At 37.2% G+C, this 21079-nt stretch overlaps 1 protein-coding gene across 2 annotated transcripts in view; it reads left to right on the forward strand.

Annotated features, from left to right (window-relative positions):
* The first annotated feature begins 8651 nt into the window (after positions 1-8651).
* CC2D2A (coiled-coil and C2 domain containing 2A) overlaps positions 8652-21079 on the forward strand; it is a 46070-nt gene continuing 33642 nt past the window's right edge. For both annotated transcript variants that reach the window (XM_029960721.1, XM_029960728.1), the window contains exons 1-9: positions 8652-8746; positions 9254-9355; positions 11132-11233; positions 12044-12217; positions 12391-12541; positions 13576-13712; positions 14913-15044; positions 16970-17179; positions 19107-19207. In XM_029960721.1, coding sequence (XP_029816581.1) covers positions 8720-8746; positions 9254-9355; positions 11132-11233; positions 12044-12217; positions 12391-12541; positions 13576-13712; positions 14913-15044; positions 16970-17179; positions 19107-19207 — 1136 coding nt within the window. In that variant the 5' untranslated portion in view covers positions 8652-8719. The remainder of the gene's footprint in view (positions 8747-9253; positions 9356-11131; positions 11234-12043; positions 12218-12390; positions 12542-13575; positions 13713-14912; positions 15045-16969; positions 17180-19106; positions 19208-21079) is intronic.

Here is a 21079-nt window from a genome sequence, read left to right on the forward strand (position 1 = left end):
CAATTACTACATCAGCAAAACACCCATTTCATCCCTCCAGACAGCACGGAACTCAAGCAGGATGTTGCCAAGGCTCACTCTAGTCAGAGGAATTGAGTTTTTCAATCTTTCTGACTTTACAAAACAAGAAATCAACTCCCTCTCCACGTACCCCAGCAATCGGTCAGACATGTCCAATAAGATACTCCTCCATTCTGCCTGCTCAAAATGCCAGATTCTGGCTGTTCCATCTCTGCTACCACTTATGAACCTGTCCCCACCATTGGAGAACTGAATGCTGTCAACTTTGTCCTGTAAGAAAAAGCAGAGTTTGAAAGCTAACATGCTCCTATCGTATTTAGACATGGTTCTATCACATTTAAATATGATTAGATTATGAGATGCCCTTACATTTTTCAAATTCATACATACTGGAATGTGCACCAGCCAGTCAGCCTTACCTCAGTCTCTGGAAAGGTGATGGAGCAGATGATTCTGGAGGTTGTCACCAAATATGTGAGAGAAATGAAAGTCATCAGGAGTAGTCAGTATGGATTCACCAAGGGGAAATCTTGCTTGACCGATCTGATAGCCTTCTATGATGACATGGCAGGATGGGTCGATGAGGGAAGAACACTGGGTGTTGTCTGCCCTGACTTTAGCAAGGCTTTTGACACTCTCCCATAATATCCTCATAGGTAAGCTCAGGAAATGTGGGTTAGAGGAATGGACAGTGAGGTGGATCAAGAACTGGTGGAATGGCAGAGCTCAGAGGGTCGTGATCAGCAGAGTAGAATCCAGTTGGAGGGCTGTAGTCAGTGGCGTTGCCCAGGGATCAATAATAGGTCCAGTCTTATTCAATTCATTTATCAAGGACCTGGTAGAAGGGATAGAATGTACCCTCAGCAAGTTTGCTGATGATACCAAATTGGGGGGGAGTGTCTGATACACCTGAAGGCTGTGCTGCCATTGAGGGGGACCTTTACAAGCTGGAGAGTTCACTGGGGAGAAACCTAATGAGGTTCAACAAGGGCACGTGTAGGGTCCTGCACCTGGGGAGTACTGGTACAGGCTGGGGACTGACCTTCTAGAGAGCAGGTGTGCAGAGAAGGAGCTGGGAGTATTGATGGATGACAAGTTGACCATAAGCCAACAGTGTGCCCTTGTGGCCGGGAGGGCCAATGATATCCTGGGGTGCATTGGGAAGAGTGTGGCCCCGAGGTCAAGGGAGGTGATCTTCACTCTCTGCTCAGCCCTAGTGAGGCCACATCTGGAGTATTGTCCAGTTCTGGGCTCCTCAGTACAAGAAAGACAAGGAGCTACTGGAGAGGGTCCAGCGGAGGCCACAAAGATGATGAGGGGTCTGGAGCATCTCTTATGAGGGGAGACTGTGGGAGCTGGGCCTGTTTAGTCTGAAGAAGAGACGACTGAGAGAGAATCTCATTAATGCATATAAATATCTCAGAGGCGGGTGCCAAGAGGATGGTGCCAGGCTCTTTCTAGTGGTGCTCAGCAACAAGATGAGGAGCAATAGCCATAAACTAGAACACAAGAAGTTCCATCTCAACATGAGGAAGAGCTTCTTTACATTGAGGGTGGCAGAGCACTGGAACAGGCTCCCCAGGGAGGTTGTGGAGTCTCCCTCTCTGGAGACATTTAAACCCTGCCTGGATGAGCTCCTGTGTCACCTGCTCTAGGTGTCCCTGCCTTGGCAGGATGATTGGACTGGATGATCTCCAGAGGTCCCTTCCAAGCATAACAATTCTGTGATTATGTGAACCTTGTATTTTGTGCTTGAAGTGTCATTCATGGATATGAAAATGTGTGGATTTATTGATGTGCTGTTTTTAGTCACATGTGAAATACTCTACTCACAAAGTGGGAGAATGTGGGAGAGTGATGTGGTAGAGAACTGTTAGAACTGAATGTCTAACTGCAGGTTTGGAAAGAATAGAGGTCGTTGGTACTCAAAAACTAATCTTCAATTTTTTCAGCAGAATCTCTGCAATATTCCTTTTAAATAATTTGGACAAGATTAGTGTAGTGAATCTTACTGCATGGTTTTGTGGTTTACCTAAATAGGATGCATAAAAGAGATGCATAAGAGCAGAATATTAAAAAAAACCAGTGAAATGAAAATCCAGTGAATTACAAACATGCTTAGTTTTTCATCGATAACAGGTTTTACCAAAATAAAATATATGTATTGTCCTCAAACACATTTTAGAAAAATATGGTATTTGTTACAGACATCTACAGTTAAGGGATGTTTTCAACTCACAGAGGTCTGTGTACTTTTCTTTTGAGTTCTTTTTGAGTCTCACTGTGCCAGCTTGTGCTAGGAGGTGATATGCTGTTGACAGACAGTCCAAACAGATTTCAGAATTATTGCATGGAAAAATCAAGAGACACCCTCTAGTGATGGTTATTTTCTTTTACAGAAGCTCGTTTTCCAGGAATAGACAGAACAGCACAACAGTACTCTGAGAAGAAAAGTAGCTGTTAGGTCCCCTATGTGATGTTTTGTTTTCCAGAGTGTTTTGCTCTGCTGCTCCTTCTGTTCCTGAAATTCCTGTAATTCTGCAAATTTTATGTGATCGAGTGAAAAGTACATGTGGTATTCTGAATGGACCGTATCATTCGTTTACTTAATTGCAGTATAATTTCTCCATTTGTTCTTGTTTTTTTTTAAATTACATCTTACATTTTGAGAAAGAATGCACCTTGAGATGAAGTCCTTGTGTGTCTATCCAAAACTTATTTCAATTTCCCCTGCCCCCCTATGATTCAGTCTGATAGATTTATAAATAATTGAAATTTCCATCTTCTATATATGAAGGTTTTGAATATGCTAACACTGCTGTTTGCTGTTGTGTTGCCCAGTCATAAAGTAAAAGTAGATTTTTTTTTGAGCTCCTCGCTCCATTGTTAGGGTGATGATCTGTGTATGAATTTCTGATTATCATTGTCTTGCCAAGTGATGACTAATCATTTAAAAAAAAAAAGAAGTGACATCCCCCACAATTTTTCAGGTGCCATTGAGAAACTCTGTACTGGCTGTTTGCTCCACTATCTTGTTTTTTTTTCTTCAATGCCTGTGGTAATGCATTTTATCCAGGCCTTTTTAGTTTGTCATGGCTGCTACCAGATTATGTTAAATTTGTGGTGTTAAAAGTAAACACACACCTACACCCTTTTTTTTGGAAAGGGAACTGTATTTTAATACAAGGAAGTAGGTAATGTTTGTGGAAATATCATTTTGTGATGTCCCTCAAATATTAGGTTTATTTTATGCTAGCATGGAATGATTATTTGCTCATTCTCGACCCACTGTGGCAAACTTATCTTGAAACATATCCATCAACTACCTCTTCACTTAATAGTCAACATAGTCTCTGTACCAGTCCTTCAAAAATTGAGTCAGTCTCTACTATTTTTTAATGCAGTCTGTAGAAATTCTTTATTTTACTGTAATCCAACTGTGTGTATGCTTAGTGCCTTTACACCTTTCTCAGGTGGAGTGACTTGACTAAATGTCAGTCCACTAGTCAGACTAATTAAATAAGAGTTTCAAAAGAAGAATTACTTCAAATAGGAAGCCCATGTCTGATAGTTATTCCCTTGTGAAGGCAGCACAACTGCAGTGTTACTAAATCTTTTTCTTCGTTGTTGGGTTTTTTGAATTCGTATAGTTATTTGGTTGCAGTTTCCAGTGACTGTATCCCTGAAAAATACAACAGTGTTTCTAGGACCTATGTTGGAAGTTACCATTCCTTGCTTTCATTCAGGTAACTGATGCTTGGTCACTGTCTCTCTGCTTTCCCTCGTGCCTGGTTTTTACATCCTGTCGAGATACTTGCAGCAGTTTTGGGTCTACATCAGTGCAGAGAGCTTTGAAGCCCCACAGAGATCCAGTGGGTTTGGGCTCCTCTGAGTGCAGAAGTCAAAGGACACTTAATAGGTGGCATTTTCAAGTTCTCATTTGGGCCTTGTTTCAGTTTGACTATCCAGCACACTTATTAATCTGCCAGAAGTAAAATATGGAGCCATATGGAGCAGGATAATGACTCTTCCAATGTAAAACATGGTGTGAATTTTTTTGATACAGGCTTCTAATGGTAATCCTGCAAAGTGATACTAACATGGATATTAGTTTCAATCTTTCACTTCAAAAATATACTTTGAAGTTAAGCACAAATTAATTGGCTGTAGAGTCCATTCACATAAGCAGAACAAAAGTATATGTCCAGAGAAATAAAATAACAAACACATTTTTTTAAAGTTGTCCTTTTTTCAAGGAACTACAGGATCCCACATTAATCAATGCATTGAGTTAATTTTACTGCAACTACCAAAGCCTTAAAATGTTTTTCATTATGTATAGAAAAGATAATTACCCTGTTATATCAAGGAACTGATTAATCAATGAAGAATTCTGTATTCAGAGCATGAGTTCTGATGCTTTAAAAGGTGCTTAAAATAGCAGCAGATGGTTTCTGCCCTAATTTTGCATGTTTATGCTGTTCATTTTAACCTGGCTTGCCTGGAAATGTTTACAGACACTTTTCAAGTCTGTTGGAAGATCAAAAGCAGATTCTAATCTGTTGCTTTCTAGTTTTCATTTATTAGAATGGAATTGAAATGAAGCATTTGCTGCAATGAAATAGAATATGTTTTTGCACGCTAACTGAACAGATTGCAATGGTAGAAAAAATCACAAGAGGGAAATCAAAAGGTAACTTTAGACCAACTTCTGCCTTTAAGTAATTTTATCTATATCTTGATACTTGGTTTTGGTGGGGGTCTTTTTGGTAGATTGGTTTTCTTTGAGAGTTGATTTTTGTTGTTGTCGTTGTTTGTTTGTTTTTTAACTTAAAAGCCCGCACTAGTGAAGATTCCATAAGTGTTTAAGGGACTCAGTTCCAGTGCTAGAATACCCCAAAAGTTTAAAAGTTTTTCCAGTGTGTAGTCACTTTTCATATTACAATTAAAGTCAATCATTTCCATCTCCAGCAGATAGAGCCTTCTGTGTGCCAGAATCGTTTGTGGGCCTGACCTTGTAGAAGTTGTTGAAGATTTTTCTCAATTCCAAAAACTTTTCAAATGCTATCTTCGAGCAAATGTGACTTCTGAGAGTTCTAGCCTGCATGTTTTATACACAGATAAACATTACTCCACCATTCATACCATTAATAAATGTTCTAAAGGCAGATTGAGGCAGATCCTGAAAATTCCTGCTTAGTAGGGGGTTTGAATTTATGAACTGTTACTTGCTTCTCTCTTTACTTGTGATTTGCCAATGACTTGTATGTGCCCTCTTCCCCTCATCCACCCTGTCATTTCATCAGAATATTTCCTACTGAAAGGCACTTCCTAGATAGCAGGCTCAAAAGTTGAGATGTATGATTTTTCTGATATTCACAAAAATGAGTAGAATATTCTTTGAAGAACATTAAATTGTCTTGATAGACTTCAATCCTGGCTAATCTAGGCCTTCTGTTGCTTATTATTTTACCGTCTTTTAAGTATTTACAAATAGACTGAGTATTTTTTGTAGGGTTGAATTTAGACTGAATTGTTTATGCTTCTGCAGCTTGCTCTTTCTTAAAAAAGAGACTTGCCTGGGAGTTTGGAACTTATCTGTTCTCCATCATTTCTTGGAATCACTGACAGTTCTGGCTTTGCTGCAGCCAGTTCATTATTGGATATTCTACCTTGATGTTTTTTAATTAGATCAGTCTGATAAATATTTATCTACATCTTGTTCTCTGTTTTGTCAGTAATTCTTACTCAGTTCTTACTCATTCTGCATTCCTTGCTAGAAAAGACAAAATGCAAATAGGTTTTTCTGTGCGTTGTCTCTTAGTGTCTCTATTGAGTGCTTGCTTGTTTCTGTCTCTACTATTCCTCTTGGAAAGGAAGTGGTTATGGGATTCTTGCTTTTCCATGTCTCATGCTAGTGAGCTTTGGGCCTTGTTCATTCTTTTGAAAGTTTCCAAATAAAATTAATGTTTCTTTTTTACAAATACAGGCAGTAAATTGTGTAATTTGGAAAGATTAGGATTCTCCAAAGTCTTTTGATGTTTCTAAGTAGAATCAGCAGTAGTGGGGTTTATCTTAATGTATTTTTTTCTAAATGACAGCGGACTAAGGTTATCCTGGAAATTAGATTGCACTTTGGCATAGTAGGTAGCCTTTAAATGTTTAAGTTGTATATTCAACATAGGGTATTTTCTGCTGCCAGTAAAGCTCTTGGAGTAATATTGAATCAGCCATAATGTGATATATGTTGTGTGACATTACCACTCCTAAACCCTTACCCTTTGCTGTTTTATCTCCCTTTTGTGAATTTAATGCCTTATATGAACCTGAAATCGCCCTTTACTTAAGACCTTGGCAAGCGATGTTCTTTCATAAGGGCAAAGAACAATCAGTATTTGGCTCAAGGAACAGGCAGGTAATGTAATTTTGTACTTGGTGATAACTAGAAAAACTTATTTAACTAGAATGTTATGTGTTCCCAGATTAAAAATTAAAGAGAAAAAGCCTCCACAAAGCATGTGTGCAAAAAGAGCTGCAGTTTTCTCCTGATAGTCATCTTAGAGTTGTTCCAGTTAAAGGGCCAGTGTGTTCTGTGTGGACCAATGGATTTCCTCCTGGAAAAAAAACCACTTACAAAAGTTAAAGAGAAAAAAAAAAAAGACAATTCCATGTATAAGAAGGGATGTAAATAATTTCTCTTTAAAAAGTTAATATTACATGTATCAGTTGAAGTTAAAGTTTCAGTAAGCTCCTGAGAATGTCCAGGTGAACTCCAGGGCTCCAGTATGACTCAAGCAGTTGGTGCAGATGGGGAGATAATTATGTAGCTAGGATTAGTTTGAAAAATGAAGAAATTATTTAGATCTTTCAAAAAGAAAAGTACTTAAGTGGTGACTTTCCAAGCTATTAAGTATATAAACCTATTTTTCCAACTAAAAATATTTTGGAAGATTTTATGAAGAGGATAGCCATGAGTCTTGTACAGTTGTAGTGCAATCCCAGAGAAGGAGATGGGCACATTCTCAAAATACTGTGCAGAAGTCAACCATAATTGTGTTTAATACATAAAACTGGAAGAAGTATTGCCATTTGCTTACACACAGAATCTCATTTACATTGTAAATTTAAAATGTTTTTCATTTGTGTTTGTGTGAGAGGATGAGTTGTAGGTGTCCACTTCTTTGTATATCTGACCACAAGAATGAAACTTCCCTGTAAACAAGTGGACAATTATTCATTCTTTTTATTTAGGTATCAGGGAATGTAGTAGGGTACAGGATCACCTTACTAATATTTACTGAATCTATGTGAAGAAATCTTAATCTGGAAGGATTTGATACATGGAAGATAAGGGGAAGGAATGCCATCAGTCCTTCAAAGGAAAAGGAGACCCTGATAAGTTTGGTTATCAAAAATCACATTCAGTTTTAATGATGGAGGAAAAGCCTGGGCTTTTTTGGGAGCAGCAATTCAAAGACTGCAACAAGCAGTAATTCTCCTTTTCCATAACCATGGTTGCCCAAGTCAGTGTCCAAACCGATATTTACTACCTACCAAAAAATCTCATATGCCACTGATTTAAAACTCAGAATTTTATGTTTCACAGGATCAGCAGAGAGTACTTGATCCTAAAGGATGTAGTTTTGATGAATTCTTTGGGTTGGAGGGTGGGATGTGCAATTTTTTTGTTCGTTTGTTTGAAAACAGCCCCAGGGGTACAGTTCTAGTGATGGCCTCTAGCTGGACACTACACAACCCTTTGAGCCTCCCAGTTCAGCCAGTTTTCAGTCCACCTACGTACATGGTCCATATTTCATTACTTTCTCTATAAGAATGTTACAGGAACCAGTGATAAAAAACATCCACCGCTTTCCCTTCATCCACTAATCCAGTTATCATGTCATAGAAAATTGTCTCATTGGTCAGGTAGAGGTTTATCCCCTTTGTAAATCCATGCTGATGACTCCGAGATTTTGTCTTAACATATTTGACAGTGGTTTCTAGGATTATTTGCTCCATCACCTTCTTGGGCATCAAGGTGAGGCTGATCAGCCTGTAGTTCCCCAGATTTCCCTCCTTGAAGACGGAAGTGATCCTCAGGAACCGCCCTTGATCATCACCATGATCTTTTAAAGATAATTGAGGGTAACCTTCAGGTAACATTGACCAGCTCCCTCCGCACTGATGGCAGCATCTCATTAGGACCCTTGGGCTTGAGTCTGCCCAGGTTTTTTAAATATGTTTAAATATGGCCTTACTAGCTTGTGTGTGAAATGGGAAGTTTCGGGTTTTATAGCACATCACCATTCAAAATTAGATGAGACAGCTCTGACTAACAGCTTATAAAATGCCAGGAGATTCTTTTATGTGTTTTTAATAGAAAAGAAGTGTGACTATGCATTACTTAAGGTGGTTTATAGTATATAATGAAAGGTAGATCCATCACAGTTAAAGGCATTTAAGTGATAGTCTGTAAGGACTGATTTCCAAAAAATGTTTCATTCATTCACCTTTTCTCATGCAAGTTCTTTCTGTTGGAACATGGGATTATGTATGGTATAGATGGTTTTATTTAACATACATTTCTTTCAGGAAATACTTAATTTAAACATGTTGCCATCTCTTCTCTGTTTCAGAGTTGCCACCTGTTCCTTCTACATCAAGGACAGGTATTGCAGAGCTTTCTGTTAGACAGCGAATGAGAGAGAAACTAAAAGCAGCAAAGGTGAGAATTCTTCAGAAGTCCTATTTGGTTGACCTCAGTCTTATAAGTACCACTCACTTCATTTTACTTGCTTTGTGCTATGTGAATCTGAGTTGGGATATCTGCTTTTTGATTTCTAATGCCAAAATAATACTAAGTTCATTGGTACAGTAGTTTTCTGTATTGCTGTATTTTTTTTCTAGAGTTTATATTTAATTTGTGTGTAATAACATACAATGTATTGTTTTATAACTCAAATGATACAATCATTAGAAGATCCATCTGTGTTTTTTGTCAAAAAATTTTTGACACTATTTTGAGATCAATGGATTTCTTTGTAAGTTTACTGTGCAGTTTAATAAGGGGTATTAATATCTAGGTCTGTAAAATCAGTTAAGCTGATTATATATAAAAGATTCTGTCCCTAACACAAACATGAATAAGTTGTCGAGTTCCTGGGAATTATTGTAGCTTTGATCTTATTCTATTTCTGTTATAGCTAAGCATTTTTTTTATTTTTTTACTTAGTCAAAAGCTGAAATTACTTTATCCCAAGAATACCCCAGTCCACAACCAAGGCGTTTAAAAGGCGTCAGAGGAAGAAACCCAGAAGTCAGGCTGGATAAAGTGGTAAGAAAGTGCATTGTGTCTTACTGTGTGAAACATGAAATAAATCAAAGGCTACAGTCTTGAAGATCAATTTCATTGATCAAAGTTATACTACTGTTTGAATTAGTAGACAGGAAGGAGCCTTTCTGATTATTGCTTTCAATGTACGTATTTAACAGTAATAATTTGCTTTCATTGTAGTTGACATGTGAAACTTCTGTCATTTAAAGGTTCATAACTTCTGTTGCTTTAGATGCCTTGAAGTATTTAAAATTTACTGTAACAGAAAAGACCACTGTATTACATACATACATTTACTTACAAATTTATATAAATTTCCACAGTGTAATTGCTAAATGCTGGATATTAGCTTTATATCATTGTACTGTATTGTATTTCCTTGTTACTATTTTACATTAGAAAATGATTTTTGTATTAAAAGAATAACAAAGGCTCTATCTGTGCAGAATTTGCACTCATATTCTTCAAAATTCACAAAGAGATTGCTTGCCTGTAGAAAATGTGTTCCAAAGAATGTGTATGCCCAGGAAATAACAGCATGTAGCAGTAATGCTTTTATCTGGAATTCCAAACAATATGAATTAGCCTGGTTAAATTACTTGTCTTGGGGAGAATTACCTTTTCATATAGGTTGAGGGTAGGTTTTTGGCAGTGTTATAATAAGTAATTGTTACAGCTTTCAGTTACGTAGTACTGTTTTAATATGTTTGTATTAGGAAATTGCAGAAGTGATACCCTTATTAGAGTTGGTTATTAATTTTATATAAAGAATATCTGAAACCTTCCATGTGTTGCTTTTGTTTCCTGTACTTATTTACTGACAATTGAGATATTGTTTTGTTGTTAAACAAGTGGCCATCAGATTGACAGAGTTGGAGATTTTCTTTTTGCAATAATTATTTTGAAGTTTAGGTGAAATAGTAGTAAGCTTGAGAAGAGTCTTCCTTTAATCTAACGGTTCAGGCCACAGATAGAGTGGTAGATGTGTTTACATTGGCTGAGCTTGGTGAAAATCACTTTGAAGCACTTAAATGAACTTGCTGAAGCAGCCTCAGAACCAGTGACGTTTACAGTGATCTGCATGTAGGGACAGATACGGCTTTGCAAAACTGGGAATGGATAACCATGCTGCTACTTTTCTTGAAAAGGCAGGGGGATGTCCCCCATGCACTTTGAGAGTAGCATAGCAATAGTTGTTTGAGAGAAAATAAAACAAATAATCAAGTCTTTATTTCAACACCCAAGCAATGGATGCCACCTTTTCTATTACCTTCTAATACCGAAGAGGGTTTTCCTGGTTGCAGCAGAGTTTGTCTGAGAGGCTCCTTAATTCCATTCCCTGGGCAGCAGTGCCTACCAGCAGCACCCCTGCCACTGTTACCTGGCCCGGGCTTTCTGCCAGCCCCTCATTTGCAGAGGGAAAGATTTGCCATTGTCGCCCCATTTCTCCCCCTTTGGAGATCAGCACATGGCTGTTTGTGTTCAGGAGTGCAGAAACAATGATCCCATCAGCAGTGAAGACAGTAAGTTGTTATTTAGGCAATGAACCATTTCTTGATACTCTGCAGTCTGTTTCTTCACCCAAAGGAATTAAGTAATAGTTGGATGTACCATTTTAAAATAAATATAAAATCAGTTTGTTACCACAGTGACTGTGTTTCTCTCTTGTTATTTTTTTTCTGTAAAAATGCAGTATGTAATAACTGTGTTCAACTGTTTGTATTTTTTATGGTTCAGTAAATATGTGCTAAAACTTATGTATATATTTTTATGCAGTCTGATAATGATAAATTTAGGGAGATGCGAGAGGATGAAACCCACTTACCACCAAAAGTAAAGTTTCGTGATTCTGTAAAAAAGCTTAAGCACAAGTCAACAGTAAGTACCAATTCCTTCATTTCAATAACCCATATTAATTTCATTTAAACACTGTATGGCTTCATGGTTCTGTTTGAAAGAGCAGACAGAATTCAGTCTTATGCATTGGAGAGAATGTTATTTAATTAAAAATTTCACAAACAGTGTATGCCAACAATTGAAGTATATAAAGGGAACCTTCATCAAATGTAAGAATGGCTTTGGGTCATTTGATTAAAAACAAGTTCAAGTAAATCCATCTGGACACAAATACTGGAGCTTGGAGGAAAAATGTTTCTTCTGTTTAAATCCTTTTTATTGAATGCCACTGGTTGGCAGTTAAAGCATTTTGCAGATTAGTATGTTGGTATTTATTAGCAACAAAACGCTGTTAATTCTTTTGTTAGAGGATTCATCCTAAAGCTAAAGGGTCCTGGGTCCTTCAGAGGCAAAAAGCCATTAGAAATTTCTCTTCATATCATTCACCTGGATATCTGCCTTATGGCCAGAATTTAAACTTTGGCATTTTGTGATTCACAAATTGTTTATGTTTAAAACAATAAACATGTTAAAATTAAACCTTTTTAATAAAACATTACAAGAAACATTCAGTGAAATTATAGTATAGCAATAGAGAAAGTATCATGTATGATTTACAAATTTCAGTTAGCTGCAGCATTTGGGTGAGTTCTCTTTGATATACAATAATTACTATCCTGCGACAAGTTTTTATACATGCTGCTGTTTTGTATTCCTAATGGAAAAAATTATTCACTTGCCCTAATTTTCTTATAAACGCTGTATTAAAATATCTTTGTTTTCTTTTCTTAGTTCCAGAATGATTTTCCTTCTGAGGAGGAAGCATATAATTTCTTTACCTTCAATTTTGATGCTGGACAAGAGAATATGAAATCTGGAGCCAGGAAAAGGAATGGATTAAATGAAGAAGAGACAGAAGGGGAATGTGTAGAAACCCATGAAGATGAACAAGAGGAAGATGAAACGGTCTGAACTATAGGAAAAAATGTTCATATTTTTATTCAGACTTCTTGAATTAATTTTAATAGTCTAATACAAAATGACAGCTTTTGTTTCCTTAAAAATTCTGAAAGTATACTTTCTCAAGAAACTTTCTTAAGAAACAGATGAACTAACAGAGATGTTTGCACAACCTATAGGATGAAGACGTACACCTCATTAAAGACGATGATTTATTCATGGGGCGGACAGATGAAGATTTTGTAGTAATGAAACCTGCTGAATGTGAAAACTACTCTGAACAGCTGAAAAGGGAAAAAGAATTTCTCTTCATTCCCAGCATGCTAACAGGTATGAAGATTGTGCTTATCCATTTTGTTCCTGGATTTTGCATAGCATGGCATTCTTTAATCTGCTGAATAACTTTTGTATCAACTGTGTCTGGCAGTAGAGAGATACTTAATTGGGACTCTCTGACACTGATCACCCAGTCAAGTCTGAAAAGGTCTGACAGAAGGATTAACTAGAAGCATGCACACCTCAGTGGGTCATCAGCTGGTACACTCACAGGGCACATCAGCTGCTCTGGGGTAATTGTCTTTGTGCTGCCTATAAGGAAATGCAAGATCCTGGCTCTTCTTCCACTGGGGTTTAGCTGTTACGTTGTTGAACTTATGCAGCAGGTTACTGGGTACACACATTTAGGAACTGAGGTGGCTCATGCACTGTGCATTATAACTTACACTATTTATTCGCTTGGCTACATCTGCAATTTTTTCTGTGTGGCAAGTTTGTCAGGAGTCATGTAAGTAACGTGATTCAAGGGGCCCTTTTCACAAAATGTGATTTTGTGAATTGGAAACAGTCAACACTGATCATGTCTATGACCTTTTTACCTTATTCCCACAGAACTGCAAAGCCCTAAAAAATTGCTTTATAATATCACTTGCTGTTTAATATTTGAACTGGAAGAAACAGAAACGAGTCTCTCAGTGGTCTGTACCAGAGCAGTGTTGGTACAGCTTGCAATGCAATGTCAAAATATTTGGCATTGGGTGCCTCTGTCTTTTTGTGTCTTGTAGCTTAGTTCTGACTGCTTCCAGTGTGATCCACTGTGTTCTGAGTTAGGGAATAATTTATTGTAATCCTCAGTATAATCCCTCCCTGTTTCAAGATTATTTCACTGTGTGTATGGGCTCAGTGTTTTTTAAGAAAAGGACATATTTTGGTTATATTGTATTTCCTGTGTAGGAAAATATTTCTGACAGCATGCTTAACATGCAGTGCCATTCATTTTAAGAACTGCATAGGCTCCTAGAGAATTAACAAACTAGAATTACAGTTGTAAGATATTTTGCATGGTTTTCTCTTTAATTTCTTATTAGTGCCTGTTTCTGAGAAGATGCCTGAAAATATGCAGCCCAGGTACCTTGAGGATGAAGGTCTTTATACAGGAGAAAGGCCCTTTGTATCACAGTCTAATCAAAATATTTTAGAAAACAGAATACTCAGACAGGAGCAGGTAAGTCACTGCTACTTTCTTAGTTGTCTTTTTTTATTTACCGGTATTTTATTTTGTTATAGTTAGATAAGTGGATGGTCACACTAATATGGGGCTTTCATCCTTAAAATGTTTAGCAGCATCAGATATCGGGAAATACAGATTTTTGTAGGAGTGTGTTCTTAGTGCAACCCAATTGTCAGAGAACAAGACTGGGTCTTATTGTTGTCTTTTCCTGGTTCTGCTGGGGAACAGATCACTGATCAGACTGTAAGGATCAAATATTGGCATAAATTATCTGGAAAGGTTGTAGAATCCTTTCAGATTTTTAAGAATGTCTTGCAGAAACACTTGGGAAAGTGGCTTGCATATATTTTGTCCTGCTGTATTCTCCTATACACAGTAAGGTGTGTATAGTTTAGTACGGATTTAAGCTCCTATGCAGCAGCTGCTCTTTATATTTTTTTATGATTCTGTGTATTCTTTGTGGGCTAGCAGAGATAATTTTCTGAATCAGACTGGGAGTATTTGGATCTAAAATTTTCAACTGGCCACCTTCAACCCAGTTAGTTTTCTGTTTTGTGTCATGGGTTCAACATGAGCATTTGGTTCTATGGTCAGCTTAAACCAGGCATGGAAATAAGAGGGCAGAGCAACATCTTTGGGCAGCTGCACTGGTTTAAGCTGTATTTGAATCCAGGTAATGAGAACAGAGGGATGAATTAGAACAATGTTCAACATGTGAAGCCATGAATACAACTGGTGTGTGAGATACTTACCTCATCTGCTTTCATAGATGCTGTTTAAGTAGTGGAATAGATGATTTGAGAGACACTTTGATAAATTACCTGAACTTCCATTTAGCTCTTGTGAAAAACAAGACGTACAATTATTTCAGTTTTAGTGATTTAAGAAAGTAACATTTAAGTAAGTGGTGTAGATGTTGATTTTTTTTTTCCTTTCAAATCTGTAACACTAAATGTTGGAAGGAAAAAAGTCAGTATACCTAAATTTTGAGCAACTCCTTGGTCTTTTGATTTCAAAACTTACCTATGATATATTTGAAGATTTCATTTTGGTGTCTTAGGAAAGTTTTGGTTATTTCAGGCACAAACAGTTCATAGTACCTTTTATTCTGTATTTTTTCGACAAGAATTATAATTTTGCAAGTAATTTGTGTAAAAAGTAAGAAACAAAATAAAATTATGTTTTTCTTTGTAGGGGAAAGAGTGGTTTGGTGACGATGGCAAAATCTTAGCATTGCCTAATCCAATTAAACAGTCTCCTACTAGGCCTCCAATATTTTCTCTTGAAGAAGGCATTGCACCAGAACTTGAAACAGTTTATAGAAAGGTAGGCATATTTCATATATGTGGAAATATATGACCCAATATCTCAATTCTTCTGCACCAGAAACCCTGGTGACCTGAAGGGTTTTGTACTAAGAACTATGACTGTTGACTGCTTTTCCACAACTGTTCTTTAAATGTGCTCTGCATTTCCAAGTATATTCCACCTGTTTTATTCTGGAAAAATGCATACCAAAGAATGAAGAGTTAAGCTGATAGTACTGGTTGAAATAGAAAAGCATCGGTCCATGACAGTCACTAAGGTCTCTGTGAGGCACCCTTGGATATTCTCATGAGAGAGTAGGGTGGTTCCTATATTAGTGTATTTGTAAACCTCCTCGAGGTAGGACCTAATAGACAGACTTGATCATCAGCAGCTGAAGAGAAATAATTGAAGAGCGTGTGCAGGATGGTTATTTTACAGTGATTAAACTCCTCCTTAACAAGTCTTTATATGCAGTTCACTCATATAGACAGCAACTAATTTTGAGTTATGTAGCATCAATTCAGATATATTTGGGGGGTTGTAGGTTTGTGTTGGTTTTTTTTTCTTTGTTGTTTTTCTTGTTTGGTTGCTTTGTTTTGTTTGCAGGTTTTTTTGTTACTGTTTTTCCCTCAATAACAGCATACCTGCCCTAGCAAACAGCAGTTGCAATGTGCAATCAGTACAAATCAAAATAAGTTTCAATTAAAATGATTCAGCAAGCTTTAATTGTTCTGCTTGTTAGCACTCTTATTACCCTCTTGGAAAAACTGAGTTTTAAGGCTTCAAAGTAGATTACTCTTTTGGGACACACGAGTGTTTCTGACTGTTGCTGTTGATAAAGACTTAAATGTGGCCCTTTAATTGATGCTGGTTATAAATACGCAAGTCACAGGATGCATCCAGTACCACTAATCTATGCAGGGTGTTTCTGCAGGTAGGAAAAGTTTACTGCTTAGATCTTGTAAAGATAGGCCAAGAGAACTTATGTTTTGAGAACACCGTATTTACGTGAACAGTGACATGTAAATATCCAAATCACTGTGGTAAGTAAGACACTGAGCTTAGGGGTCCTTTCTGGGCAGAGAAATAGTTAAAGTGTAAGGAATTCAAAGCTGTCATTTTTCTGACAGATTACATCAAATCAAACATTTTGGTGAGAAGCTGAATGTGGGAGGATCAGTTGGACTTAAGTGTATTTCATAGCCATTTATATCAGTACTGTTAAAGAGCTTTACAACACCCTCTTAATCCCCCCTTTTCCCATACTCAGAAAGGGACTGCAACGAACACTACATACTTTATTTTTTATGGTACCAGAATATCTCTGATGAACCTCTTCTGAAGGATTCTAAGAAGGAAGCAGCAGTAGTCAGGCTGGAAATAGTGTTCCAGCTTTCAGTTACTGCTTTCAGTAACTTGAGGATGTAACCCATGAATGTCTTTCTGTTGCAGCGGGTTAAAGCAAGCTTTTTACACTTTGTTGCTGAAAGCTTTTATTGGACTTTATTAGTCTGAATGTTCCTGGTGTTAGAATAGGGAAGGCAATAACATATTTCCTAATCTGCAGATTCCAAATGGTCTACAAGGAGAGCTGTTCTCTGAGAGCTGAGTTCTAAGAGAAAATAAAAGCATACTAAACAGATGGATAATAAGAGAACTAGCGGGTTTTTCTTTTTCTAATTCACTGTCATTGTCTTCATTGCTCAGCAAAACCTTCAGTATGGGCAGATGACTTAGTATCTCAGCCTCATATGGGCTATAAAAATTCTATTGTGTAGAATACCTGTGGTGGTTTTGTGCCACGCACTTATCAATAAAGCAGGAGGTTAAGACTCAGTAGTTAAATGTAGGCAGTGCTAAATGGGTCATTTTCTGATACAGGAACTCTTTGAAAGATAGTGTTATCAGAGTTTGTAAATCCATTTTTAATTTTTTTCTTTCAGGCAATTAAAATGACATCTGCCAATCAATATTTTGTTGGACCTGGAGATTTTCAGGGGCTATTTCAATTGGATATTGATATTTCTGGACTGATATTCACACATCATCCCTGCTTTAGCCGTGAGCATGTGTTAGCAGCTAAACTGGCTCAGTTATATGATCAGTATTTAGCAAGAAAACAGAAGAATCTTACCAAACTTCTCACAGACAAGGTATTTCTGGTCTGTCATCCTACCTTATTGAGATGTGACAGTTTAAGGTAAAAACTGAATTTGTCAGAAGCTAAAAAAAACCTAAATACTTGACTGAGGTTGTTGTGTGTTCAATGCAGAATTGCATTTTTAAGATCATGAATTTCTTTGATCTTCAGATTTAAATTAACTCTGAGGCAAAAGGAATATAATAACATTTACATAGTATTCCTTAGAGTAGCCAAAATGTTTTCCAGATAAGATATTACAGTACAGCTGCTCTGGCAGGGAGACAGCAAAAGACAGTAGTTTACTGTGTCACTCTTGTGGCATGGCAAAACCTGAGGCTGAATGTAGACTCTTCTGTTCCTGGCTCCATTACTGACTTGCTGGATGAGCTTGGCTGGGGCTGCTTATCCTCTGCATACCACTACTCTTCCTCCACCTGTACATTGGAAGTAATGGTAGTGGTCTTCTCTGGTGCAAATTTGTACACTAGGCATTGTTAGTACAATTCTAATGTCATCAGGGCACACAAGAATAGTTGTCTGTTAAAAATTAGATGGATATTAGATTTGAATTATTAAATTCAAATTTCCATAATTTCAAGGTGATTATGATTTTCTACCCTAAAGAGCTTCTAAAAGGGAAAAATCATCATTATATACAAGATCATTTTTAGTGTAATATGAGGGTCAGTAGGTGGTATACAGATGCTTCTGAATTTTTATAAAAAGCATTAGGTTATAGTTCTAATGTTGGAAAGATATTTCGTGTGGTGTCTCAAAATAATTCCTTGATATATTTTGGTCTGTCATTATTTTTGAAGGATATGCCTTAGTTCTCTGTGAAATGAGACATTTGGTTTCTCCATGCCTACTTTACAGGAACCTACAGAACCACAGAATCAGTGAGGTTGGAAAAGACCTGTAAGATCATTGAGTCCAACCACTGCCAAGTCCAGCACTAAACCATGTCCCCAAATGCCACATCTACACATCTTTTAAATCCCTCCAGGGATGGTGATTCATCCACTTCCCTGGGCAGCCTGTTCCAGTGCTTGGCAACCCTCTCAGTGAAGAAATTTTTTCTACTATCCAATCTACACCTTCCCTGGAACTTGAGGACATTTACTGTTGTCCTATCACTTGTTACTTGAGAGAAAAGACCAGCATATCCATCTGACTACAACCTCCTTTCAAGGATTATTTAGCCTGGAGAAGAGGAGGCTCAAGGGGGACCTTCTCACTCTCTACAACTACCTGAAAGGAGGTTGTAGCCAGGTGGGTGTCAGCCTCTTCTCCCAGGCAGCTAGTGACAGGACAAGAGGACATAGCCACAGGTTGTGCCAGAGGAGGTTCAGGTTGGACATCAGACAGAATTTCTTTACTGAAAGGGTAATTAAGCATTGGAATGGGCTGCCAAGGGAAGTGTTGGGATCACCATCCCTGGAAGTGTTCAGGAAATGGCTGGATGTAGTACTTAGTGCTATGGTTTAGTTGACAATGGGTGTGTTTGGTCAAAGGTTGAACTCGATGATATTGGAATTCTTTTCTAACTTTAATGATTCTATGATTCTGTGATTTTCTAGGATTGCCTTTAGTGGCCCTTCCTAGTCCCAAAAAAGACTTGTGAAAGGTGGTTCTTTTCTCAGACTCACTTTTTTCCCCCCTTACCTCTTTGATCCTGAGCTTTCAGAATAATCCCTAGATCAGTTTTTTTCTCCTTGATTAGATCTGTCACAGTGATCAAGGTCCATAAATCTCCCTGATACATCCAGGATCCTAATTAGAATTGCATGTTGAAGAATCATGGCAAAGCCCCATAATTATAGAATCAAGACAGTTCAGAGTTTTCTGTCATGTAGTAACTAGCTCTTTCATGTCAGGGTACATTACACTGTATGCCTCATTAAGCCATCTGTTAATTGTTTGTTTGCTTGTTTAAGCTGCATGCTTTGAGGAATGCTGTGCAATGTAGTATAGAAGGTGCTGGTGATGGTGTTCCTGTGGCACAACAGAGCATATCTGAATACAAAATGGAGGTCAGGTAGGTATGAATCCATTAAATCATTTCTTTTTAAAACTGTATTCCTTTTTTCCTTTACATGTTGATACAGAATATGACTCATGTTAGACTTTAAATTCTACTGTAAATACCTCTAGAATAATTTTGAGGATTTAAGAGTTCTCACTGATAAGTTGCATAAAAAAATATGAAGAATATACAGTTTAGGCTGAAATTTTGGTTCAAAAGTGGTCTAATTTGATTATCTTTTATTAATTACTTAGTAACTATTTAGTGGTGTGTTTTGTACAATTAAAATTTAAATAAAATAAAGTTTTGGTAAACCTCAGCTGGATAACATGATTTTTTGAACAGACAAAGCCCCTTGTTTTTTCCATCCTCTTCCTCATTACACAAGTATTCTTGACTTGCTTCCCATTCTTAGATATTTTGCCCTGTTTTTGCTAGTGGACTAATACAAATAAAATGGTAGAATTTTGTTTTACAAGATTACAGTTATTGTTCTTGGACAATAGCTGGCTAGTAAAATATATTACAGTTTTTGGCTTGGTAGTGATAGTTTCTATTATTTCTGGCAGATGGATAGTGATGAACTGTAAGTGTAAGTAGTATGATAAAAAAGAAGTTATTTTGGAGATCCATGTTGAACAGCCTTTTAACTATTAAATAATAAAAATCTGAAAGTTTTCACCTATCTTAAAGTAGTCAATAATGTATTAATTTAAAGAAACAGAAGTTTAGACTGATATAGTGAGTCACATGATAACAAAGCATTAAAAAAATTAATAACAATTCTACTTGCAGCCTTGAAATCTACATCTGCTTACACTTACACATCCACACACTCCTCTTAGATAGGGAATTGCTGCTTCAGGTTTTCATTCTTCAAGTACACTGTTTTGCACCTGTACAGGGCATGAAGTAGTCTATAATGTATTATTTTATACTGAGGGACAAAGACTTCCTTCCGTTGAAAATAGAGTAACTTTTATTAGTATCTTCTTAACACATCTGCTAGAGGACTGGGGGCAGGAGGTGTGCAGTTACCATACAGTACCTCGGAGACAGGAGCTCTCACCAGGGAAGGTGGGGGAATGGTAATGAGGACATTCACTGTGGGAACAAGGTTCTTGGATTTTGGCACCAACCCTGAGGCTTGTTTGATGTTAATTTCTAATTAGATAAAATATTATTTCTGGGTATCTTAAGTGTTTTTCTAGGTCTTGAGTGCATTAGTTTAGTGTCATGGTATTACGAATCTGGAGAAACTCTGCTCAAATCAGTGAGATCACTTGTGCCTGATTAACATTAGATGAGCTTGGCTGGTATTGTTCTAGGGCTTTTCATATCATAAAGAAAAACTGTAGCTTTTCTTTCTGGCTACAGCTCTATTGTTGGAAACCGTTACACATATGAAGCTCAGTTGGGCTCAGGAATTTTTGCTGTCAGGGTGTTTAATACTAGCTTGGACCACATATTTTGGTAAAAACATCAGATCTGCCTTGTCTCTCTTTTAACCTTGCATTCTCCTGATGGTCAGTGTAATACATTCATGAGAAATTGTAGAGATGAAGAGACCATGGTAGCGTGGAAAATAATCTAATTGTTTCCTCCACCCTCCAATAACATAACAGATGTCTGCACTTTACTGTCTGAAGATCAAAGCTGTAGATTTCCATTGGTTTGAGGAAGAAATGTTGTCTGAATACAGAAAAGTTCTGAAAATTCAGTCCTACTGTCCTCGTTTTCTGAAGGAGGAAGACAATGTATGCTGCCAGTTCTGTGATTCAGGTTCTTGTGGGTGATGTGTTTTAGCAGACGTGATTCTCTACTGAAAGGTCCTGCTTCCAAATCCAATACATTAAATAAGTGTAATTACTGACCCGTATTTTC

The sequence above is a fragment of the Manacus vitellinus genome, unplaced genomic scaffold (assembly GCF_001715985.3).
Source record: "Manacus vitellinus isolate BGI_N305 unplaced genomic scaffold, ASM171598v3 scaffold_0_pilon, whole genome shotgun sequence".
Classification (NCBI taxonomy): domain Eukaryota; kingdom Metazoa; phylum Chordata; class Aves; order Passeriformes; family Pipridae; genus Manacus; species Manacus vitellinus.